Source organism: Chanodichthys erythropterus, chromosome 11 (assembly GCF_024489055.1).
Source record: "Chanodichthys erythropterus isolate Z2021 chromosome 11, ASM2448905v1, whole genome shotgun sequence".
Taxonomy (NCBI): domain Eukaryota; kingdom Metazoa; phylum Chordata; class Actinopteri; order Cypriniformes; family Xenocyprididae; genus Chanodichthys; species Chanodichthys erythropterus.
This window is the reverse complement of record NC_090231.1, coordinates 24994996-25021578: the sequence shown is the minus strand read 5'-3', so window position 1 is coordinate 25021578 and position 26583 is coordinate 24994996. Positions and strand designations below refer to the sequence as shown.

General features: G+C 36.2%; 1 protein-coding gene across 7 annotated transcripts in view; it reads left to right on the top strand.

Annotated features, from left to right (window-relative positions):
• Positions 1 to 26583, top strand: part of phkb (phosphorylase kinase, beta) — an 87274-nt gene that overhangs the window by 8103 nt on the left and 52588 nt on the right. For all 7 annotated transcript variants that reach the window (XM_067402084.1, XM_067402083.1, XM_067402088.1 and 4 more), the window contains 6 exons: positions 3321 to 3420; positions 14398 to 14505; positions 14990 to 15070; positions 19066 to 19181; positions 22673 to 22736; positions 25748 to 25843. In XM_067402084.1, the coding sequence (XP_067258185.1) occupies positions 3321 to 3420; positions 14398 to 14505; positions 14990 to 15070; positions 19066 to 19181; positions 22673 to 22736; positions 25748 to 25843 (565 nt within the window). The remainder of the gene's footprint in view (positions 1 to 3320; positions 3421 to 14397; positions 14506 to 14989; positions 15071 to 19065; positions 19182 to 22672; positions 22737 to 25747; positions 25844 to 26583) is intronic.

The window sequence follows — 26583 nt, the reverse complement described above, 5'->3', positions numbered from 1 at the left end:
CTATTTTAGTGAGCAAGACAATCTGTATTGTCATATTGGTTGACAATACTGGTTTGTTGATTCACTCTTTGCGTGAACAGGCCTTATGGCTATCATTTGGCCTGAATAAGAGGTATTGTGGTGGAACAGGCCTCTCTGACTGAAACGATGAAAATGAATGTGTAAAAAATTAAATATGCTGTTTACTTACACAACGTTCAAAAATTTGTGGTCAGGGTTTTTTTTTTTTATTAAAGAAAATCATACTTCTATTCAACATTGAACAAAAGTGACAATGAAGACATTTGTAATGTTACGAAAGATTTCTATTTTAAAAAATGCTTTTCTTAGAATCCTTATCAAAGAATCCTGAAAAATGTATTACATTTCCACAAATATATATTATGCAGCACAACTGCTTTCAACACCGGTAATAATAAGAAGAAATATTTCTTGAGCAGCAAATCAGCATATTAGAATGATTCCTGAAGGATCGTGTGACACAAAAATCAGCTATGTAATCACAGGAATAAATTATATTTTCTATATATAAAACAGTTATTTTAAATTGTAATGTATCACAATATTACTGTTTTACTGTGTTTTTCATCAAATAAATGCAGCCTTTGTCAGTATAAGAGACTTCTTTCAAAAACATGAATGAATCTTTTAAGTGTGCACTCCTTACATTTGATAAATTTGTATCAGTGGCAGAACTAATCACCTTGAAGTAAGGCCAAGTTGGCCCATTGATCCAGATACATTTGTTCCAGTGCTCAGATTAGTGGACTACTGCTTCTACACTGCAGTTTCCAAAACCAAGTTAAGACAGAATTAGATTGAACTTAATGTCCAGGGATGTACTGGATACTGTATAGCTTAAAGGTTATAGGTTCAAACTCTGCAAGGGGGAATTCATGAACCATCACCTTTATGCCCTTGAACAGGATATTGGAGCTAAACCCTAGGTTCCTCTTGGGGGATTGTCCAAAGTCACTTTGAATCCAAGACACTCTGACCAAACACCACCCTGCTCATTCTTTGCAGTATTACTTGCAGTATTTCCTTGTGTTATGTCTTTCCTTCTTTCATTTAAAGGCATATTTCCCCCCAAAATAAGATTAAGACCTGTCATCATTTATTCAGCCTCATGTCATTCCAAACCTCTCTTGACTTTTTTTTTTTTCTTTTGAACAAAAAATACAATACTTTGAAGAAAGCATATTGTGACAGGGACAAAAAAAGCTTCATAAAAACACAATAAAAGTCCTTTTTGTTCATGTGGCAGTTTTTGATGCATGACCTTTTCCAGACAGTGTCTGATTGGTTTTGTATTGTTTTCCCTATGTAATAATTGAACCATCACTAGCTGGGACAACCAAATGCTTGGTTATTGTTTTGTAGGCTTATTTTCCTAATTTGGGCATTTAATCTATCTTTGACAGCCATGGTTGTTTGCCATTCATAATAATTAACAATTGTATTGAGAATGCATTTTAAATTCCAGCTCAATTCCTGAATTGGTAGCAAATATGCAGAATTGCATTTCTATGCAAATTCATTTTCTGTAATTTTTAGTTTGAATTAAGTCTTGACTAAGTGTTAGAAGAAGAAACCCTTTTAGACCCTTTATATTTTATGTGTCCACTTATTTATATATTTTGTTATATATATATTTCCACTTTCATTGTAAATTTCTAAGGCTCTGTTTACACCTGCTATTAGGAAGCATTTTCATCAGTCCGAAGTGGACGATGCTAAATACAGGTGTAAACAGGGTCTAAAACGTTTTGAACTTGTCCACTTTCGACCACTTCCAGAAGTAGTCGAAAACTCATTCAACCGGACGACCGAATTGCTTTTGTAGTGTAGTCGAATGTGCTCATGTGGCCACCTACTTTCCGCCTACTGACCTAATGTGTAAACATTATGGTAAGCACGCTAGCCAGACCTGATTTAAATTCTATTGGCTAAAGACCTAAGTTTAGTTTGAAAACAAAAAAACGTACCATGCATCCATGTTCTTTAAGCATTCCTGATTTCTAACGTGCACTCACCGCGTTCAGTGGGGTCTTGGGGCTGTCAGAGCAGAAACTAAAGCTGCTGCTCTCCGTGTGTTTTTCCATTGTCTCCATGTGTGTTCATATGTAAATTGAGTGAGCTTTTTCGTCCATTAGATTGAATTATCTAAAAAAGCCCATACATTTACCTGCCCATACACTAGGGCTGGGACAATATATAGATTCTGATATTTTCCAAATACATCGCAAATAGATTCTTAGCTTAGTTTTTAACAGCAGATGGCACTCTAGGCTATTTTTTTAACCGCATGCTCAAATGCTCATGAAGAAGAATGCTTGTGCATTGTATTTGCACCTCAGAATGCTTTTCTGACACAAGATTAATGTAAACAGCCCACTGCAAACACTCTTGTAATTCACTTTAACCATTTCGAACTTTATGAATTATTATTTTAGAGAAGGTTCAAGTGGTTTGTGCCGCTGTTGAAAACTAAGCTCAGAATCGATTCGGGAGAGAATCGCGATACAGAAAATATCAGAATCATATTTCGATTCGATGCATCAATGTATTGTCCTTGCCCTACCATACACCCTCCCCTCAAAAGTGGACAAAAAAAGATGGTTTAAAACACCAGGTGTAAACCGGATGTGTATCCCTCATCTTCTTGTGTACCAGGTGTAAACGGGGCCTAATATTCTGTAACAAGTGAATTAGTTACAGATATTTTAAACGTATAGCATACCAAGCACAAACACACACACACACACACACCTACCTTCTTTATAAAGCAGGACAACAGCACTCTCAGGACCTGGGTCAAGGTTACAAGATTTATAGGAGGGCACCCAAAAAAAAGAGACTTTACATTGAACTCGAGACAAAGTGTTGCTTTTCTGTCTCACTCCTCCTGGTGAGGGTTGTTCCTCTAGAGGACGAATGCGAGGATAAAAATAGAGAGCAGGCGTATATCAGAGACAGACGTAGTCATCAGTCTTCACCTCTGCATATTAGCATTGTCAGAGGAGTTTAATTAAGATGATTCCAATCTGACAGCAAGGCCTGAACCCATTACTTACTCTCTATTTGTCTCTGTAGGAGTGCATGTGGGTGGTGTGCACGTGTGTGCTCTACATAAGTGTTCTTAGTATGTGTTGAAGGTTTGTCTCATTTGCATGTTTGACTTTTTTAGTACTGTGAACACTTTACCTTGCTGTAGTACGTGGTGATGACATTCTGCAGACTCTCACTATTACTATAAAACATGTTTAACATAAAAAAGTGCTTTATAGGAACTATAATGCAGAATGTTTATTGCGCAGGCGCATCGACGATGACATGGGCCGCACTCATGAACTGGAGCACTCTGCCATCAAGTGCATGAGGGGGATTATGTACTGCTACATGCGGCAGTCTGATAAGGTGGGTCACAGCGTCACACCATAGGACAGCGCTGCATGCATGTCACTCATCAATTCTGCCTTTTTGAAAACTCAGACAGCCTGCTGAAGATCGCTTTATTCACCCCTGGTGAGCAGTTTCAGATGCTAGACAACCATACAGTTCTTTTCATTTCCATCTCATCATTTTTGGTAGTGTTCTTGTAAGGATATTGCTATATACCTCACGGAGCAGACTGCAGGTTGTCCCTAGGCTCCTTTTCTACTCGGCCCCCCTAAAAAAATTGTGATTAGCTCCGTAATCTATGCACAAATTTGTAATCGCTCAGTCCCCCAACTCATATGAAAATGTCGGCTCCTCCCCGTCTTGCGTTATTCAGCGAGTTCTTCAGTCTAGCAGCTCAACACCAGCGTCAGAAGCCGAGATGTGTGCGTTTACTAATAGATAGTTATGATATCTGCATATGTGCAGTTCTTTGTGATAAATGCAGTTTACATAATGTGATGCAGGAGCGATACAACATGGTTTCCCATTCACTGTAAAGAGCTGCGTTCACCCCTCATCACACTACTATGGAAGATAATTGTGACGTTTTATCTCACAATTCTGACTTTTTTTTCTTATAATTGCGTGATATAATTTCACAATTGCAAGAAAAAAGTCGGAATTGTGAGTTTATATCACACAGTTCTGAGAGAAAAGTCAGAAGTGTGAGATGTAAACTCAAAATTGCAAGAAAAAAGTCAGAATTGTGAGTTTATAATACGGAATGTATGAGAAAAAAGTCAGAATTGTGAGATGAAAAGCCGCAATTACCTTTTTTTTTTTTTTTACATTTTTTTTGCAATTACAATTTTTTTATTCAGTGGCGGAAACGAGCTTCCATAACATCCGTTGTTTTCCTCCAGTGAAAATGGAACGTGAAGACATACTTTAGAAAATTTTATTTTCAATTAAAACTTATTATTGTGGGTGTGGCAATAGATTGACATCATGCACAGATCACAAATGATCAAAAACACAATCATTTCACTGTAAACATGATTTGTTGGCCTAACCTTGTTGTCTTAACATTTTTAGTTCATTTTAAAGCTGCAGTCCATAACTTTTTTTTTTTTGGTTAAAAATTATCCAAAATTAATTTTTGAGCAAGTACATAATCAGCCAGTGTTCAAAACCATCTCCTTACCTTAGCCCGATTCACAACAGTAAGCTTGTAATAATGTTTTATAATAAATCGATACTGGTGGATTTCCGTGGGAAATTCGAGCATGCAGCTGTTTGTCTGTGCGTCATTACGTCACGTCTATGGCCGCGGGAAGTGGGGGTGCTGGGGGTGCTGCAGCACCCCCTAGTGAAGAGAGGGAGATTTAAAAAAGCACTGCCGCGCTTGTAACATTTATTTTTTTGGCAACAAGTGTGGGATTAGCTTTGACTAGCCAAGCAATTGTAAGTAGTACACTATGGTATTTTTGTAAGGTGGTGGGGATGGAGATGGAGAGTATTATTTCGTTTGTGTGTTCTTTGCGTAATGAATGAATGAATGAATGAATGAATGAATGAGGCATTTATATAGCGCTTTCATATGTACTACTGTACACCCAAAGCGCATTACAATCATATCAGGGGTCTCTCCTCATCCACCACCAGTGTGCAGCATCCACTTGGATGATGCGACAGCAGCCACAATACAACGGCGCCAGTGCGCTCACCACACACCAGCTGTAGGTGGAGAGGAGAGAGAGTGAAAGAGTCAATTCAATGGATGGGGATTATTAGGAGGCCATGATTGGTATGGGCCTATGGAGGGAATTTGGCCAGGACACCGGGGTTACACCCCTACTCTTTACGAGAAGTGCCATGGGATTTTTAATGACCACAGAGAGTCAGGACCTCGGTTTAACGTCTCATCCGAAGGACGGTGCTTGTTTCAGTTCAGTGTCCCCATCACTATACTGGGGCGTTAGGACCCACACAGACCACAGGGTGAGCACCCCCTGCTGGCCTTACTAACACCTCTTCCAGCAGCTACCTGGTTTTCCTAGGAGGTCTCCCATCCAGGTACTAACCAGGTTCAGCCCTACTTAGCTTCAGTGGGCAACCAGTCTTGGGCTACAGGGTGATATGGCTGCTGGCCTAATGGTTGTGGAGAACTGTTAAATAACGTTTAAATAGTTGGAGATTATTTCCTTGTGGTTTGTGTAAAAAGGTTGGAGATGGAGACAGAAAGCTTTAGACTGTGCGTGTGTTCTTTGCGTAATGGATGTGGAGAACTGTTCAATAAACAAATTGCTTAAATAGTCAGAGATTATTTCCTTGTGGTGTGCGTAAAAAGATTTTGAAGTTAATAGAGTTGCATGTGACATAAACGTGCAGTGACTCAAGCCAGCTGACCAAATCGATTGCATTGTTTTAGCGTTATTGTGAAGTTTGATTAATATTATATTTTGTTGTAATATTTGTTGTATCTAAATACGTTGCATGTATGTATAGGCTATCTGAAATTGTAATGAAAGTAATTATTTCGTTTTCTTTCGATTATTAAACTATTATTTCTGATTCTGCTTCTGCTTCAGATTAATATCGCATTGCGCATCTCTGAGAACTGATGTCTGTGTGTTTCAGACCCTGGCTGGCTGTGCACTGTAGTGTATATGACAATAAAGTAGTAAATCTCAATGTATTTATTTTTAAAATGTATTTTAAATAGGCCTATAGGCTCATAGGTTTTTTTGTCAAAAAAAAAAAATTTCACAGCACCCCCTGTTCAAAATTACTTCCCGCGGCCCTGGTCACGTCCGTAAACAGAAAGAAGGAGTCCCAGCATATAGGATGCTGCTGGTAGCAGATCGTTTATAGGATTTTCTCACAGCAGCTGCAATAATTAAACTTATCATTTTGATAGCGGATTGTAATCCTGAAAGGTCCAAATGACAATCATCAGTGACAACTGGAGATTTAGCCGTGGTCAAAATGCAAAAGACTTCGGACTGTGGAGTGGCTACAGAAATTGAAATCTACAGGTAACGCTAATACACACTAAATAGACAGTCACGCAATGCTGATGTTGTTAACATTAACAATTTGAGAACAAAGTATAACAACAATAATAATTTGCATGGTTTGATGCGATATGAGCTAAGCGATCGTTAGATTTAATCATCATTGCAACGCGATTTATTTTAGGCCTAATGCTTTTTCCCTCAGTTGGTCAGAACAAAAGTGGCAGACATGTTACTTACTTGTTCAGATGACATTTTCCGGTGAAAATTCCTACTTTGGTCATACTTCAAGACTACATTCTGTGATTCTGAAGTACAGTATCCACACCGGTATGGTGACTGACAGCAAACATTAGATTCATCCGTGCTGAGGAGCCGTGCCAAAGCACAACGCACGTACAGATAATAATTCCACATATAACTGCAATTGCAAGTTTCAAACAGAGATGGAGACTAAGAGGCAAATCTTATGGACAGCAGCTTTAACCAAAAATTTGAGTTGATACAAAGAGATTTATTAGTTCAGTTTATTCAACAGAATCTCAAAATATATATCATCTAAAAAACATTTGTGAACCTAGCTGATTTTAAAAAAAGTTTTATGAAAAGTTGAAAACAAATATTTATGTGTGTATGTATATGTATGTGTGTGTGTGTATATATATATATATATATATATATATATATATATATATATATATATATATATATATATATATATATATATATATATATATATATATATATATATAATATATAATATATATACAAAAAAGTAATGGTTTAGTATGACAGATTAAACATACTTCCAATTTAGACAATTACTGCAATATAATGTTTGTCTAAATTCTAAATGAATATTAATGAATATGATGTGGTTAGCTAAAATTATTTGAAATTAAATATTCAGGGGGTTGACTTGATAGGTAGTGTAGAACCTATTGTATGTAGGCTATTGTTCCTGCCTACCCTAGTATACAAACAAAATACTAAATTTTTTTTAATCATACCCTCATTGGGGTCTGAGCCCCAAGTTCTATTTTTCCTTGAGTCTTGCCAAACTTTGAAGCAACACCGGGGTTTCTTTGCTGTTCTGGGGTTACATTAAATCTTTAAAAGAGCTTTGCACATGGTGCAAACTTTGCACAGGGACAGGGCTCAACAGTAGGGATATTTTCTGCTTGCCAGTCAGAAAAAGGAGTTTAAATTTTTCTTGCCATGCCAATAATTTAAGTGGTTCAACCATTAAAGAATGATTTTATTTAGCAATGTACTTTTATATTTGCTTAAAATAAAGGATTAGTAAAGGATTAGTTAACCCAGAAATGAAAATTGTCATAATTGTATCACCCTCATGTTGTTCTAGACTTTCATTCATCTTCAAAACACAAATGAACTTATTTTAAATGAAACATTAGATATTTTATTGAAATTTTAATTTAAGGTCCACACAAAAAATATATATTAAAACATATAGAAAGAGCATGTCAAATGTTGTGCGTGGAAGCTCAACCGTACTTGCTTCTTATGTGTCAAGCAGGTTCATTTGATTTGCCAAATGTATGTGTGTTGAACAATGTTTATATGTGTATGAATAAATAAACGAAAACTGATTAAATAAAGCAATCATATCTCTTGAGAAGACTGAAGACACTACTCTTAAGTATTAAACTGCTAGACTACTCATGGATTTTTGAAGCGTCAAAGTTTTGGTGGAATGGACTTTCAATGGAGGGACTTCAAGAATATCTTGATTTGTGTTTTGAAGATGAACAAAAGTCTTATGGGTTTGGAATGACATGAGGGTCAGTAATTGATTGCAGAATTTTCATTTTTGGATCCCTTTGAGTTTTCCTTAAAAGCTGGCAATCAAACAGCTAACTCTGTCTTGTTTTGTTAATTTCGCCTGTCTAACCCTTAACTCTCACACTGGAACATGGCAGCAGTGTCTGTAATGCACAACAGTAAAGAGTTGGTTTTGACTACAGATGTGTGAACTCACTCCACAAAGTGGATGCCACTTGGGCATTATTTAAAGGATTGTCTGTGGCTTGCATTTGAGTGGCTGCCAGTTGGGCTTTTCTGTGGTTTTAACAGTTGGATGTTGCTGCAATCAGGGTTTTGACATCATTCCCATGGCGAGCTGCCTAGAGTGGCTGTGGTCATTTGCTGAGTTGTTGGACTTCCTGTTTTGGTCCAGCTGGTAATGTTTTTACCACCAGCTGAAAGCTAATGTTAAGTAATGTACAGGGACATTTCTAAGTACTGGGGCACAGGCCCCCTATCAAAAAGTGTACCCATATTGTGATGCATGATATTATGATATTGTTTTGAATATATGGAAATAAATTGTCTTTATAAATTGCAGTTAAAGAGCAACTTTGTCACTGACAATGCAAGACATTTGAGTATTGTTTCATACTGTAGTTAAATGTGATCTCATCCAGCGCTAAATGTTGTTTTGTGTCTTTATCCCCTTATGGTGTGAGAAACCACTGCAAACTATTCAGTGCATGAGTGAACTGTTTGAATGAATCAATATTTTTGCGCACCCATTTGACCGATTAGACCAATATTGATTCAATCATGAAATGCCAGTATTGATTTTAAACAGCTGATTGAAAACTCATAAGACATGGCTGCTGAAATTTTATCATGGATAATGATTCTCAGGTTGGTATACGGAAATTTCGAGCATCAGACATAGATTTGGCAGCAATATTTTACTGGGGCACATCGGTATTTAACTGTGGCCTCAGTAAAAAAGTGTTTAGCGATGCCCCTGGTAAATGCATATAGAAAATGACAGAGAATATCCATCAAAAAAAGTTTAATACAATAACAGTGTAGCAATGGCAATGGGGTATACTACCATTCAAAAGTTTGTGGTCAATAATATACAGTATATATTTTAAGAAATTAATACTTTTATTCAACATGGATGCATTAAATTCATCAAAAGTGAGAGTAAAGTCTTTTATAATGTTACAGAAGATTTATAGTATGCTGTTCTTGAGAACTTTAAATTCATCAAAGAATCCTGAAAAAAATGAATCATGGTTTCCACACAAATATTATTACATTTTTATATATATTAAAACAGAAAACAGTAGTAGTAGTATTTTATGAGACTTTGTCATAATACAGTAAAGTCACTTGGTGCTTGTTTACCACTTTCTTGAAACATATACTTTAGGTAAATTAAACTAACCCAAGTCATGGCCTAATGTTTAGAGAGTCAGACTGGTAACCCAAAGGTTGCGGGTTCGAGTCTCAATACCAGCAGGAAAATGACTGAGGTGCCCTTGAACAAAGCACCTAACCCCCCAATCGCCAAAATGGCTGCCCACTGCTCCGGGTGTGTTTTCACGACTGCTAATGTGTGTGCACTAACTAGATGGGTTAAATGCAGTGGACAAATTCTGAGTATGGGTTACTATACTTGGCCTTTTTCATTTCCATTTAATCTGCATGTCATTTCAGTTTTTCACCATTAATGTATTAGATTCATTTGAGTCTACATGTGCCGATGCGCTGTTGGTTACCAGTTGGCTTTAAGGCTGTTTTTAACAGTAATGGTTTTCCCATGCAACAAGAGCTTATGTTAATGCTGTTTTATAGTTGGCCATTGCTCTAAAGCAACTGTTCTCTCCTGGTGTAGACCTGAGCAATTATGCCTCTCTTGTGCCTTTGAAATTGTTCCATTTAATTTATTCCTGACCCCCAAGACCTGATTTGCAAGAAAGCTTTTCTGTATCTTAATTATAATGCCTCGTTTATGCAGTTAATTACACAGTGCAGTGCTCATTAACATCTGTCTATAGCATTCACAAAGTACATTGGGTTTTTTAATAAACTCACAATGCACTGCAGTTCATATAATCTGTTCCCCAGGTATATTCAACAGACGTGTTTACTGTGGCATGCAGCTGATATTACACTGTGAAAAATAAGTCACAAACAAATAAATAAATAAAAAAAATGCTAGAATAGTTAAGATGTGCATATTTTCTCCTTTCCAGCATTAAACTGCTCTAGCTGTCTCTCACAAAGCAGCTTGTGCTTCCAGTTTTGATGAATTTAATAAAGGTCAATCCAAAGTCACACATAATAAATCACTTTGATTGTCTCTGTTTTGCCAAGTAGTGTGTCATAGAATAATAGATGTTCCTGTAGCAACTGAAGGTTACTCACTACCCTGTTGTGCTTTCAGTTTTTATTGGTTTAATTTTACAGGCAGTGATGACTAACAGATGTTTCAAATGTCATCGCTCGTCTCACAGGTGTCTTTATCGCTCTTTTTGCCTCCATCAATGTTTGCTTTCGTGGATTTGGACCCAGAAGTGAGTGTTTTCTGTTTGGCTGAAACTTACAGCTGTGTTTGGCCTGTTATACAGCTGTGTAACTGGTGTAAAAAAGAAATCATTGTGTATCTGGGACAGAAGAATGCCTCTCATGACCTGACAAGAGAGGAGAAGGGAGAAAGAAAAAATGGGCCACTTATTTATATCACTTAAAATATGCTTTGGGGGCCCGTGTGATGCGGTCAGTGGGAAAGGTCGGCCCAGTTTTCTGCTGTATTGACGGGTGAAATGTCCCTTCCGTAACTGTAGGATTATAATGTGTGAATGACTGATAGAGAAAGGCTAGAGATTACTTTTTTCATGAGGTTCATCTCAAGAATCAGTGGTTTATATTGTTTTTGGTTCACTGGCTTCTGTGCAATGTGTATTCACTTTTTTTGTATCCGAGTTGAGGACAAGTCAAGGGATGTTGTTTGCTATATTGTACACACTGACATTTAGAGGTAGAACAGAGAATCCCACTGTGTCTCTTGGATTTTAGAAGAGATGATATTCGACTAATGCATGTGTAGAAGATTTGAGAAAATCCTTGGGGCTGTATGGGGATTTATGGGATGCAGTCAGTGTGTGAAAATATGTTGACGTGATGGTCCAGTGTCACATCTAACGGTCAACTTATGTAGGGTAGTTAATATGTATGTTTTGTGTACTTCTTGGTATTCCTCAATCAATTCATTACAAAGAATATAACAAGAAAATAATCATAAAATGATAAAAGAATGCCTATTTTTGTATTCATTTTTTTGTAAAAATTGTATAGGGTCGCAAACGACCCGAGGTGTGTATGAGTGTACATATATTTTTTTCTGCACAACAATAATTGAAGCTTAGATGACAGAATCAGTGCAATTCACCTTTATTCCACAAGGTGGCAATGTCTGATACACAATGCTGAAGTGACGATTCATTTAGACAAAAAAATCGAAATAATAAGAGAAACATGAAATGGCTCAGTGATTTACTGCAGAGCAAGTACTGAACGCAATCAAATATGACTGTAACTGTCACTGGATGGATCTGGTGAAGCTGTTAACGATCGAAATATTGATTTTGAAGATGTTGAAAATATAGTTCTGGGAATATGTTTGAGATCGCGAATGGGCTCATATTCGTGACCTCAAACATAAAACTAGCCCATTATTTGCTGAATTTACTGGGAAATGAGCTCTAACGAAGACAGTGATGACGGCATAAAACATCTGTTCAAACCGAACCCTTTCTGTAATTGTTACTCTAATATCAGAGGAGTTTTATATTATCACAGGTAGAGATCCTTCCGTGTTAGATATAGATCCGGGTCGATAAAGACCCGAATATATAAGAATGATTGGCGAAACAGTCATGCATTTAAGGGTTAACTATTTGAAAAAAATTATGTTTTCACTTGCTCATACACATGTCCCGAAACATCAGGTCATTCGGTACATCCACTATAAAACATGGAAAATATAAAAAAAAAAAAAAATAAATAAATATACAATTTTTGATTGTCCTTTAGTTATTTTAAAAAATGGAGCATATTTGAAAAAAAAAGGCCAGTGGCCATTATTGACCGTTCACAAAGACCCGCCCCCTTTAGTTACTGTTTCTATGCCTGACAAGCCATGCCGATCTCTCGCCACACATCATGTTCTCACAGTGAAAAATTAATTGCGGAGAAAAGAGGACACTGACAACACGTCGAAAGACAAGACAGAGCAGGTTACTTTTGATATGAAACAAAGTCTCAAATTTCAAATATTGTAATTTTTAAAGAAATTTAAACAACAAATACCCTTTTGTGGCTCTTTAATGTGTCGTGACAGATCGCTGTAGCGCCTCACTTCAAGCGGCTCATGAACAGATCAATTCCTACTAGTTAATTTATTGCATCAAATAAACATGAAAGAACATCAGAAAGAATGTTGTTTCAACTGCGGAAAGACGTCAGCACACACCCTTTTTCAGGTTCAAGTCCACCGACGTAATCCACTAACTCCCCTGACTGCTTTGTCGGACCAAATGGCGCATTCTGCATTATGATTGGTTAGATCGCCTGTCAATCAAACTCCCTGCGAAGGGTCAATTATCAAATGATTTCAAACTAGAGTAGAATATGCGTATTGTCAATTAATATATCAATATTATATAATATGTTTTTTTTTTTTACACTCATCTCTGTAGAAATAATCAATCTAATAATTTATAATCTGGAAATCCACCATGTTTTCTGCTTTTTATTTATTTTGCAGCCTATGCCTCATTTTTGTGCACATTAAATAATCATGCTTATATATATTTTGCGACCTCATTCTTGACATCTTGGGGAAAAAACCCCTGCGGCAGTCACGTCTGCTAGGTAGTGGATTGGTTTTCTGTGGTGAGTCAGAGCAGAAGTATATCCTCTGTATAATCTTCTTATTTATTTGAGTCTATGACTTGCATCTGTTCAGTGTACTATTTATTTATCAACTTCATCTCTTTCTGTTTGATCATCTTTAATTTCATTCGGTATGTTATGTCTTCATGTCAATAACAGGTATTTATTAAGCAAATGTTAGAGCAAATACATATCAATATCTGCAGCATGTGCCGAAGTATCACGTTTAGCCATGCTTCTTTCACTAGAAAGGTATTCAGTGAATTTAAAATGTCTTTTTCCATCATAAGAAATGAGAATATACTATTTTTAAATATATATTTTGTGTATGTATGCCAGTAATATCCTTCACTGCATGCAGTCATGACTACACTTTGTCTTCTGCTGGATCACAGAATGTGAATTTTTTTTTTTTTTTTTGACTGTTAAACTAAATAGAAAAGCCAGAACATAAAAATGTTTCATCAATTGGCATGTTTATCATTGCAAAATAATAACAATAATAATAATAATAATAATTTATATTGCAATAAAAAATAAAATAACTTCTATCCAACATTGTTACTTCCTCCACTTTTTGCTATATACAGTAAACTTTATTATGCTGTCATGCGTTTTCCCTACACCCATCAAAACCATTATGACTTCTTTCACAACAGTTCCTTCTGAATTTCAATACCCAACATTTATCAATTTATTAGCACATGTTCCCAAATTCTTGTTACTACATCCCTCTGAAATCCGCTTGTGTGCAAACATATTGCCAGCAAATACAGCGTTTTAAAATATGTTTTTGTTGTTAAAGTATCATTGATGGCAGAGAGTAAAAAAAGTTCTATAAAAAAAGCTGGAGAAATAGATGTAGAAACTCATCCTGAATGATAAAATCTGTGCTCTGGCTGCTTCTTAGCATCTATTTCAAGCCAAGCAGACATCTGGGAGCACTACATCTTTCTTGTGGAGAAATGCATTTTTTTTCTAATTTGATCCCAAACACCCACACCCTCTTAATTGTAATTTGCTGTTTAAAAATCTGATTTGGATTTACCAATATATTACAATATTACAGCACAGGGCTTTAAAATGTAATAAGTGTTCAGAGGTACAATTGTACATTGACCTCCAGAAATATCAATACACTCTTTTAATTTAGTAAGCATTTGATAAATTATGAAGCAGCCAATACCTTGGTCATATCTTGCATCTTTCATTGGCTTACTCTCCCCCTTTTCCCGTTATCTTTTCTCTATCTTTCCCTCTAAAATTCTCACAGGTGGAGAAATTTAAGCAAGACCCGAGTCCATCCACATGCCTGCACTCAATATTTAATGTGCACACTGGAGATGAGGTTTACCAGTATGAAGAGTACAGCCATCTACAGGTGATTTTCATCCTGTATACACACACTATTCATATAAATTGCTATAAACTGTTGCTTGCTATGAACATGATATTTTCACTCCCAATCTAAAACATAATTATATAAGTATCATATCTAATACTATTATTGAGAGTTTTGGAATGAGCTTTTGTGTCCTGCTCTTTCAGTATTTTATGATATCTTATGGATTATGTTGTGTCATTGTTTATTGCTGCTTGTTTACTGCATTTATGCTGGTGTAATAACTGCTGACTGCACCAGTGGTCAACAGCCCATAAACTTAATTCAGCCTTTTTGATTAAACGATTAAAATTCAATTTTGTCAGGACAAGTAATAAAAATGTCCATTTTCAGAATAAAAAGTTTCTTCTTGTGCTCACCATTACCCTTTAAATTCATTTAAAAAGTTATATTATTATAAAACTGCTGTAACTATAGAACTATAACCATTCTTGTATAATTCTTTCCTTTTCGTTTCAAACAGATTGATGCCGTGTCTCTATTTCTATTGTACCTGGTTGAAATGATTTGTTCTGGCCTTCAAATAATCTACAATACAGATGAGGTATGACTTGACTGCATGAACAACACTTAAAAAATGACCAATACCACTTCAATTCATGTCAGTGCAATTTGATTCAGTTCCATTTATTTGCATAGCACTATTCACAATACATATTGTTACAAAGCAGCTTTACAAATAAACATGCCTTAATGGGATAGTTCACCCAAAAAATGAAAATTCTGTCATCATTTACTCCCCCTCAAGTTGTTCCAAACTTGTATAAATGTCTTTGTTCTGCTGTACACAAAGGAAGACATTTGTAAGAATGTTTGTAACAAAGCAGATCTCGCCCCTCATTGACTACCATAGTAGTAAAAATCAATACTGTGGCAGTCAATGGGGGGCGAGATCTGCTTGGTTACTGACATTCTTTCAAATGTCTTCCTTTGTGTATAGCAGAACAAAGACATTTATACAGGTTTGGAACAACTTGAGAGGGAGTAAATGATGACAGAATTTTCCTTTTTGGGTGAACTATCCCTTTAAGGGGCATTCACATTTATAGCTGTTCGATTCATTTTTATAGATGAAATCCAGTTATTTCAATAGGAATCCATGTGATCTGATATTTCGCATGAGGGCAAATGATTTCCCTGCATGTTCAAGTCACACGGATTTGTCGTATTGAAACTAGACAATGCATTGCTACTCTATTTACAATGTACAATGGATCTTTATGCACATGAAATTTTGCTGAAATTTCACTAATGTGACTGAACCTTTGAACTGCAAACCGAAGACGAAACAAGGAGAAAAGCTAACCAAAATATTAAACTTTTTAAATGTTTATAATGGTATTATTATAACGATGGTACTGTCACAATAGTTTCTGTCCATCTATAGTAAATACTGAAGATGAGAATGAAAGGATTGGGGAGTTTTTAACCTCAACGGGACTGTCAGTTTCTGCCACAATGATTGCTGTAGATTAGGCAGTGAAATATTTTACACCCGAAATCTTGTCCCAAGCCACTGGATCCTCTCTCTGCTTGCCTGAGGACCTGCTCTTAGGGCATTCTGGCCACGACTACATTGAGCAATTTAGCTGTAAGAAACATTACTGCAGAAAGAAATTAAGCTGAGTTGAAATGGTTAAGGGCAAAGAGCAAAAAATGCCAATTCCTGCATTTTACCAAGCTGAGAGATCACTAATGCAACTACTCAAGCACTCTGTTTGGAATATACTGTAGCACAAATATGAAACTTTCTTTAAAAAGGCCTCTTCAAATCCTACCAGCTCTCACCCCTGACCCCTGGACTCACACACCAGAGGAGACACTGAGATGTGTTAGTGGTTGCTGTAATAGTTGTATTATTGCTCTCTTTTCTTTGGGCTGTGCAGACTTCATTAATAGCAGCTTTTATTCCTGCTGTTCGCGCACAGGGTATTTACTTAACACTCTGCTGCTGATAAACCACTGTCTGTTGAATAACTGCAACGTTTATTTATTCAGCCACGTTGTCCTTATCTTCAAAAATATTGTTTCTCTTAAATGTTGTTTTTAAGCAATTACAGTGTACGACTATTTTTGTGTACCTGACAGGCAGTGTCAGCTTTCTAGCTGAGCCTTCCACCCTAACCTTAACAAATTGTCACAGTAGCTTTTATTTTGCTATTTGCAAAAGAGGCCTAATTGACGTCTCTAAACAGTGTCTACTCGGGTATGTAATGCAATTAAAAAAAACACAGTCGTGAAATCAGCAGCCCATTACATTTCATTATTAATGAACAGCAGAACAAATCAGACAGAAAATGTCAGTGTAATATTTTTCCTACTCATCATTGGCAGTGCTTTTTTCTTATATAATATAAGCTTTACCTCATCAGTGGGCCCTAGTTCTGGTTTGGCTTAGTAGTTAGATTTGGGTTGTTGGCTGTAAGGAAATTCATGAGCTATATAGTACCAGCCCACTGTTGCGCCCTTGAACAAGGTTGTTAATTCCATGTTCCTCCAGGGGGGGTTGTCCCCCTCTTGTTCCCCCTCATTGTTTACATTGTTGTGTATTTAATGTTTGTTAAATTATTCATAGTACAGTAGTTACAATGGTAAATACAGATTCTAAATACCTAATTTGTGTGATTTTTTTATTTTTTTTTCTCTAGCAAAGCACATGAAAGTAAAACATACTGGCTTAATAAAATACAAATACACCAGGGACCCTAGCATACACCCGGCGCAATGCGACGCCAGGCACGACATAAGTGTTTTTTTGCTAGTTTCAGCCCGACGCAGTTATCATTTTCACGTCCAGCGCCTACGTTGTTTAGATAGCAAATGCACTTATGCCCATCTGTTCACCCATGGGTGTGCTGGTCTGAAAATGAGGTGTGTTCAGGTGCATTGTTGCCGTGTTGCTATTTTGAGGAAACTGAAAACGACCGTGCCATTGACCAACAAAAACCTGGTCTAAAGTCAATGGTGCAGTATTTTTATTTATTTTATTTTTTTTGTACAAACATGCCAAATATTAAAAATAAAAGGATTACAATGTAAAAGATTATTATTGTGTACATAAAGATAAAAATGCCTGCATGTCATAATGGATAATCATTGCATGTATCAGAATTACTGATTTGCAGTAGTGCCGAATGAAATTGGCTAATTATTTGATCAATCGTGGCAATACACACATGTAATTAAACTGATTCCGCCATGTAAATGGCAATACGCCATGATGCAAGCACACCTGGCTTTTAAAGGGAATGGGAGATGACACTTTGGTTAGTTTATTGCATGTTATGCCCAAAACACACCCATGACTCATTAACAGACTAGGTACAACCATTTTGGACCATGCGCCTGCTGTGCCGACCATTTTTTCTGTCATTAAACTAGCAAAAGTGGATTCGGACAAGGCCTAAGTGCACATGCGCCTTTAGGTTAAGTGAAGTTAATAATCAGGACTTGCTTGTTTGGCACTACAAGTTGGTTTGTAGATCTTGATTAAACTTTGTTTGAATGTTTGAGCTTCTCAAATTAAAAACAATAAATAAATTGTGTAAAAAGTGTGAAAATGTAATAAGAATATTTACTTATCTTGCTGCTATTCTGTCATTTTTAAACATAGCTAATACTAGCTACTAAATGTCCATTTAGGAGCTGTTTGTGTGTATGTCTTGTGTGTTTTAAAGCTCATTTAAAAGTGGAGCCTCTTACAAAACTCAGAAGGTATATTTGGCTTATGAGTGAATAAGAAATGTCATCATTTAAATCTGTTATTAGAAAGATTGTCAGACCAAGGGTTGCTTCAGCATTCACTATGATTCACTAAAATACCTTATCCAACAAACGCAAACAACCATGACTGATCCACCTTTATTCTCAGAAAAGTTGCACTCCTGCTCTCGCTCTCTGCGGCTGAGAGAAGAAGAGAGAAAATAGTGCCACCCCGGGCCAGCAGTATTCATTAAGATACCATAAAGCTTGTCGCATTAATCATTTTGGTCCAGGCCTAAAATAAAAGTGTTCAAGCCATCCCTCTCTCCTCCTTTTTTCCTCTGCATTTTCTCTTTCGCCTACCTTCCTCAGTGCCCCATTTTAACGTGCTTTAGGGGCCCTCAGTTCTCTTCATGTTAAATTAAAAGCGCTGTCAGCCCGACCTCCCCGGGTGTTTGAGCATTTCCTCATTTATGTACCATAAAGTCATCATTCTTTCTCTCATCTTGTTTTTCCAATGGCCTCATTCCACAATGCGGATAGGAAGTGTTGAGGGGCTTATGACATTACCAATGCCACCCATGGAAGTGATGGATTACTTTAGCTGCTCTATACAGCGGATCATTATTCAAATTAAATTTGTGTATAATCAGAATATTAGATGGGTAACATGAAGGAATGCTGATGTATTGACAAATAAAAACACCGATGGCCTAGAAAAGCTTTGAGAGCAGGCCTACTTTTCAAAGCAAATCTACATTTGTTGATGTTCGCTGATTTCTGGATGGCAAGCAAAGGCGATGGAGACATATTTCTCTGACATGTTTGCATTTGTAGGTATCGTTCATCCAGAATCTTGTGTTCTGTGTGGAGAGAGCGTATCGCGTGCCAGACTTTGGCATGTGGGAACGGGGAAGCAAATATAACAATGGAAGCACAGAGCTGCACTCCAGGTGAGTTTTTTTCACTCCCTTTCTGTTTCTTTTTAATAACTTTATCATTAAATGAAACTGTTATAAAATAAATTGCAGGTAAGGGTGCACTATATATTGGTACAACATTAGTTATTGGACAGTATAAGTTATTTTAATTTATCACTATTGGTCAGTATTGGATATTCAACTATACACAACTTTTAGGGTCTGTAAGAGTTTAGTCTCTTATGCTTAACAAGGCTGCATTTATTTGATCAAAAATACAGCATAGCATTCATGCTGTGAAATATTATTAAAATGTAACTGTTTTCTAACTTATTTTTAAATGCAATTTATTCCTGTGACCGCAAAGTCGAATTTTGAGCAGCCATTTCTCCAGTCCATTTTTCAGAAATCATTTGAATTTGATTTGAACTCAATGTTGAAAACAGTAAAACAAATACATTTATTTAAAACAGAAATCTTTTGTAACAATGTTAAAGTCTTTACTGTCACTTTTGATTAATCTACGTTAACATTAATCTTGAAAAACACAAATAACACTACTACATATAATCTTTAGTACTTTTTTAATAAAATAATTTTTTCATTCTGCATGTTATAATGTTGTGATGCCTAAATTCACTTGTAGCATTTGAAGTGATAATTTTATTTTGTATGTGTGCATTTTATTTTTCATTTATTTAGACAAAATAGTACAGAATTTTAATTTTTGGCTTACTGGTATCAGCCAGAATTTTAATATCGGTGCATCCATATTTGTGGTGGAAAGTGAATGTCTTGAACAGTGAGAATATACTTAAAGGGATTGTTTAGCCAAAAAATGAAAATTCTGTCATCATTTACTCACCTTAATGTCATTCCTAACCTGTATGAATTTCTTTCTTCTGTTGAACACAAAAGAAGATATTCTAAAGAAAGTTGATAACTAAACAGTTCAGTTTCAATTGACTTCCATTGTATGGACAAAAATTACAATGGAAGTCAATGGCAACAGAAACTGTTTGGTTGTCAACCTTTTTCAGAATATCTTCTTTTAACAGAAGAAATAAATGCATACAGGTTTGAAACAACATTAGGCAGAGTAAATTATGACATTTTCATTTTTTTTTTTATTTTTTAATTCAGTTGTGTACTTTAGTTTTAATAAGAAAGACACAGAGCATGTTTCTAAACATGTATTTATTCACTAGTTACTCACAGCGTCCCTCATGCTCAGTATGGAATAAAACAAACTTTTGTTTACTACTCGCACTAATGAAACCCAGCACCTTGAACGATGTGAAAGTTTCAGCTCATGTTGAGGAGGTTATAGATTGGAGCATGTCTATGATGGCCCTCCAGTAAAGGTGGCACTTCATTTTGCCTCCTCTGGGTGAGTCCATGAGTGACTGAACTCTAACTGAGAGGACTCACATAGAGAAGCTCCTATCTGCCCATTGCAGAAGTGATTCTTAGTGCTCTGCAGACAGTATAGACTGTGGATTTGCCCAGACAATATGCTTTATAGAAGAGCAAGTCAATAGGCAGTGACTCCCAACACATCACTTTGCCTCTTTTTCATAACCAGGCTCAATAATGATTCTTTCCATCACTGATTCCTTATCTTGCTGTCACAGCATCCCCACCAAGGGCCAATTAGAGTATTGACTTCTGCTCTTTGCACTTTTAACTGAATTTTACCTGAAAAATCTTGAAATATTTTATAATGATCCATTTATAATTCACTAGTCTTAAAATTATTATTTTTATAGAGCTTTCTGTCAAACAGGGAAAACAAGGTGTAACTTGTTTTATTATACTTTTTGCTCACTTATTCAGAAAATGTGTAGCATAAAGCTTTGCAGTTTTACCTCAGACAACCTTGACAAGTACAGTGCAATTAAACTAGAAGTACACAAAGCAAGTGCTGGTGCAGTCAAGACATTTATAATGTTGCTAAATATTTCTGTTTCAAATAAATGCCATTCTTTTGAACTGTCCATTCATCGAAGAATTCTGAAACAAATATTAAGCAGTACAACTGTTTTCAACAAGAAATGTTTCTTGAGCAGCAAATCAGCATATTAGAATGATTTCTTTGAACAAACTCATTAACTGCTTTCATTCTTCATATTAGAATGAAAATTTAGCTTTGCCATCACAGGAATACATTTCATTTTAAAAGATTTGAAAATATAACATTATTTAAAATTGTAATAATATTTTTGAATATTACCATTTTTCAATGTCTTTTTGATCAAATAATTGCAGCCTTGGTGAGCATAAGAGACTTATTTCCAAAACCTTAAAAAGTATTACCATTATGCATGATTGCCTCTGTAAAACTGAAAAAAGCTACTTAAACTGTTGTTACTGTTGTTACATTATTTGAGCATCACGTCTATTCCGACTCTCCCATGTACTCTGAATATTATAAATGTAAATGTTCATTTTTGCAAGCTGAAACAACTTGCAAATATGTTTCTTGCAAGCAGTTAATGAGTTTGTTCTTCTAACAAGATTATTTTGTTGTGGATGGAGCTCAGAATGAGATGTGTGATAAATGTTTATATCAATGCACTCTGGACCAGCACAAAGAATAGATGTTGCTTTACTGTTTTCAGAGGCAATGTTGTTGTTAGATTCTATTGAAACTGTGCCAGATTTTGAGGAAAGTCATAGAACTACAGAGAGCTGTAATTCATGGCCATTCAAGAGGCCTGATTAAAAGTTTCTTTTGAAATTCTCTCAGAAACTCTAAATTTAATTAGAATAAAATAAAGGGCATTTCACCCAGCCACAAAGACGAGACCAACCATCACCAATACAGAGCCAGTAATAGGAACACATTACAGCAGATGATTCCTCCTCATTTATCATACATTGCACAGTTTTTGGCTTTACCAGCTTGAATGTAAAAGTAACAGACTATCAGGATCATTGTCAGATTTTACCAATATATCTGGGGCTGAGCCCATTTGCTTTCTGTCCAAGCAGAAAATCAATAGCGCCTCAACCTTATGTAGCTTGATTGTGATCGTAGCTGACGGTTTGGTTGGGAAGGAATGCACGGTGCAGAGCTGGATTCTACCATAGTCTTTTCAATTTAGAATTACCCCCAATGCCTTTCAGTTTGCTCGTTTTCTGCATTTTCACTATTGATTTTTCCTCACAGAGCAATTGGGCACTTTTTTTTTTTTTTTTTTTTTTTTTTTTTTTATTGTTCAGCACCTAGCTCTAATCATGTACTCTAATCGTATACTTCACAAGAGTGAGTGGCTGAAGAAGCAAAAATGACAGAAATTATTAGCTTTGTTTAACCTCGAAGTCTTTCGAGGATGAAAACGGCTTTGGATATCAGCACCTGGAACAGAACTATATTTAATGAGAGCTTAGTTCTCTGTTCATAAAAAGTTCTCATAGCCAGTGCAATATTCATTTGTCTTAAAAAAAAAAAAAAAAAAAAAAAAAGGAAAAAAAAAGAGGTGCTCAAAGTTAATCTGTGAATCTGGTCATTTCTCTTCTAGCTCAGTGGGACTAGCCAAAGCAGCTCTGGAAGCCATCAATGGATTCAACCTGTTTGGAAATCAGGTACTGCTGATATCTTTTGGCTGCTTAATGAGATAGTTTACACAAAATTCTAAATTCTGTCATCATTTACTCCCACTAATGTCATTTGAAACCTGTCTGTCTTTTGTGAAACACGACAATAAACTGGTCTTTTTAAGCAAAATGGTGTGGTGACCAGTGGCTGTCAAACTACAGTACAGAAATGATACAAACGATGAATAAAGTCTACAAGATGACAGAATTGCATTTTTTTGATGAACTGCCTCTTTAATAACGAATGATGAATGCTTTTTGAGGAACTTTTTAATGTCCATAAAAGGATTTTAGTGAAGGATACAATGTACTAACAGCTCTCTTCATCTTAATGATAAAAAACGTGTCTGCTCCTGCATAAGGATCTGATTCCTTGCATAAATGTGTCCAAGGCAAAGGGAGAATCGAAACAAAGTGATCAAGATTATTGGGTTAGATTATGTTTGAGCTATTTGTTTTGTCAGATTTCCAACTTTGATGGATGGCAAATACTTCTTCCTTTTATCTGAATTTGGTTCCCTTTCCTTTTTGGAGGGTCATTAGTGGGATTAATTTGTTTTGGTGTTGAGGGAAAATCAAGATGGCAGTGGGCCACATCCATTATATTTGGTAATGGACTGGAAAAGTGATAACATCCTCAAAGCGCATCCATTTTGGAAAAAGAAATCCCCCCTAACCCCCCCCCCCCAAACACCCAAATTCATGCACAGATGAAGGGCTTTCTGATTGGATTATTAGGTAATTGGTAACCTTGGTTGTTTCTCAGTTGTTTAACAGAAGGACAGACCAGACCTGTGATGTAGAAATATTGTGTAGTTGTTTGGACACTATAGTTGTGTTTTGTCCTTTTGCCAAGTTTACCTCGTTCTCCTTAATGTGGCTCTCTGTGTTCTATCATTAGCAGGAAACCTTGTGTGGTGTATGAAATTACTTTATGGAAGTGACTGCTGTAGACAGTGGTGTTTTGAATTAATGGAGGACTCAAATGGCTGGCTTTGCCATGTGTCTCTCAGTTGGATGGAAGGCGTGCTGTGTCATCACATGGGTTATGTTATTAATGATGGTTCTCACGCTCCATTTCCTCAACTAACTCTCAGCGTGGATGGCAGAGCTAGTGCTTTCATGTGTTTCTTTGGAACAGGAGCTGTCAGAGCAGGATAAAAGCAGGTAGATCTTTGATACCATATGTTCAGCTACATATTGCTCAGTTTTCAGTTTTTTAATTAAAACACAATTTTGAAATCATTGTACAAATTATCTTAGTTAGATTTTAATGAAAATCAGTGTGGGTGAATTTAAAAAAAAACAACTTGGTGTAGTTTTTAGCATGCTGAAATTTGCTATGTGATATGTAGCATACTGACAGCATTCTGTCTTTAGAATTCTAAATGTCACATAGCAAATTTCAGCATGCTAAAAACTACACCAAGTTGTTTTTTTTTATTTTTTTTTATTCACCCACACTGATTTTCATTAAAAATAAAAATTCAGTCATCAATTAATCGCCCTCATGCATACTTTTGTTCATCTTTGGAACACAAATTAACATATTTTTAATATTCTCTCATAATTTTTGGCCATCCATTTGACCAAAATTTGCACACTTCAAAAAAAGTACCTAAAAAAAAAAAAGAAAGAATGATGAAAATTCAGGGCCCGATGGCCCGGGCCAGCGTAAACGACCCTCAGAACAGTTCACAGACATGTCACTGTCTCGATTGGGCCAGTGCAGCATCATCATAAAAGTTTATAATTTGCACATATTTTTAAGCCTTGCCTCTTTAAATATTAAAAGAGCATACACATTCGTAGTCTCAGACAGCGCACGAATACTGAATTAAGTTCTGTTTGCACATGAACGGACAAATTGGTGTGATATATAAACCTTATTAGGTTGCATGGGTCAAACACAATGAAAATAATACCTATTTATTTTAATTGACTGACTGTTTTGTGGTGGGGTCAGTAAACATTTTGGCGGGCAAGTAAAAATTTGAACCACCGGCCAGTAGAAAAAGTCCTTAGAGTTGAGCCCTGAAATTGCTTTGATAGTTTTGTGCAGTGAAATGTTGTATCTATATATAGACTTATATCCACCCTTAGACTTACATTGTTTTGTGCTAAATGTTCACGGTTAGCTCAAGTAGGCTCTTATCTCACTCAGTAGATGATGGCATATTCTGCTGGAGTCTACATATCACTGGCACGCCTCCCATTCTAACACTCTTCACAGTCATTTACATTACAATTCCCCTCAGCATGTAAATTGTTGGTTCAGAAGCTCGTATAAGCATTTCGGTTCTTTGTGAGCTTCTCTAGATGAGCTCAATTTGCCACAAAATGGTGCTTTTCTATAATCGGTCTAGGCATGCAGAAGAAGTGAAATTAAGGTGAGAGAGGAATACAGAGAAAACAGAGAAGCAATAGTTTGTTGTTATTGGATGGCCCTTGATGAATATGAAGCTGCCACTCACTAAGGTAACTTAGAAAACGTACAAAAAACCTTAAAAAAATCTGCTAAAAGTGAGCATAAAGCTAATGTATTTTTTTTTTTACACATACTGTGTGTGAAACAAGGTTTCTTGATGCTTTGTAAATTTATGAGGTGTGTGTATGTTATTAAAAGTGTTGCACTCACTGTTTAGGCTGGTGTAGAGTATGCCTTCAAGCTGAGTTTAGATTGTGAATCTCATTTGGGGATAGTTAAGTTGGTGGTTTCAAGGTTTCTCAGGCAGTGATGTGGAACTGTTGCTGTGTGACACACCTCGAGCCCAAAGTTGGTCAATGCTGCATAAGAGCAGCATGATTATGTGGTTTTGTGGAAAGGAAGGCTGGTTTGATTTTATGATACCCTTTGCAGGACTGACCTTGACCTTTACATTTCCAATATGAAGCAAAATTATATTTGTGCCAGTAGTATTTGTAGCCCTACCTGTAACAAACACAAGATGGCTGTAACAGTGTTTGATTTATGATGTTTGTTTGCCTCTGTCCTGCAGGGATGCTCCTGGTCAGTCATTTTTGTGGATCTGGATGCTCATAATAGGAACAGACAGACTCTGTGCTCTCTGTTGCCGAGAGAGTCTCGTTCCCATGTGAGTTCTTTTGCCTACTGTGCATATACAAACTGCTGATCCAATATTGAAGGGTTCATACTTTTATTTATTTATTTATTTTAAGCATTTTATTTTTCTTTCCTGAGGTCCACTTATACTGTTCTGCACTGTTAGTCTAGATTTCCTGCAAGAAAAGCATTTGTAATTTAGTTTTTCATAACCATTCTCCTTCTTTGTACTACTGTGCCTGTAAAACATCATTGTAAAACCCTCTTTGCATGTGAATGGACTCTTTTCACATTTCCGGGTTTCTCAGAAGCAGAAGTTGTCATAATTGGGTAAAATTCTATAGCGGTGAATGAGAGAAAAAGAAAAACTCAACAACAGTGTTTTCACAACTTTCAAAAAGATGAAAAAAATAGACAGAGATTGATAACGGCAGTCAGAAGAGAGAAAGATATCAACTTTACCGTCACTCCCATAGCTGCTGTATTAGAAACACCCTCTCAGCAGGGTTAACTACAGTGTTATAAATGTACATACATTTTTTAAAAATTAAAATATAAAAAACGTTCACGGTAAAAGATTTACGATGCTGATGACCGTTAAAATGTCATCACTGTCTGTGAAAAGGGTCCATTGAGTAACAGTGTTCAAAAGCCATTCCTTTGGCTAAGACCTAATTTTAGGGGCGCTTTATAGAAACTATAGAAAATCACTTAACGATTTTAGTCTTAAACCTAATAAAGTTTTTTGATGTCTTTTAAAATTACATATGA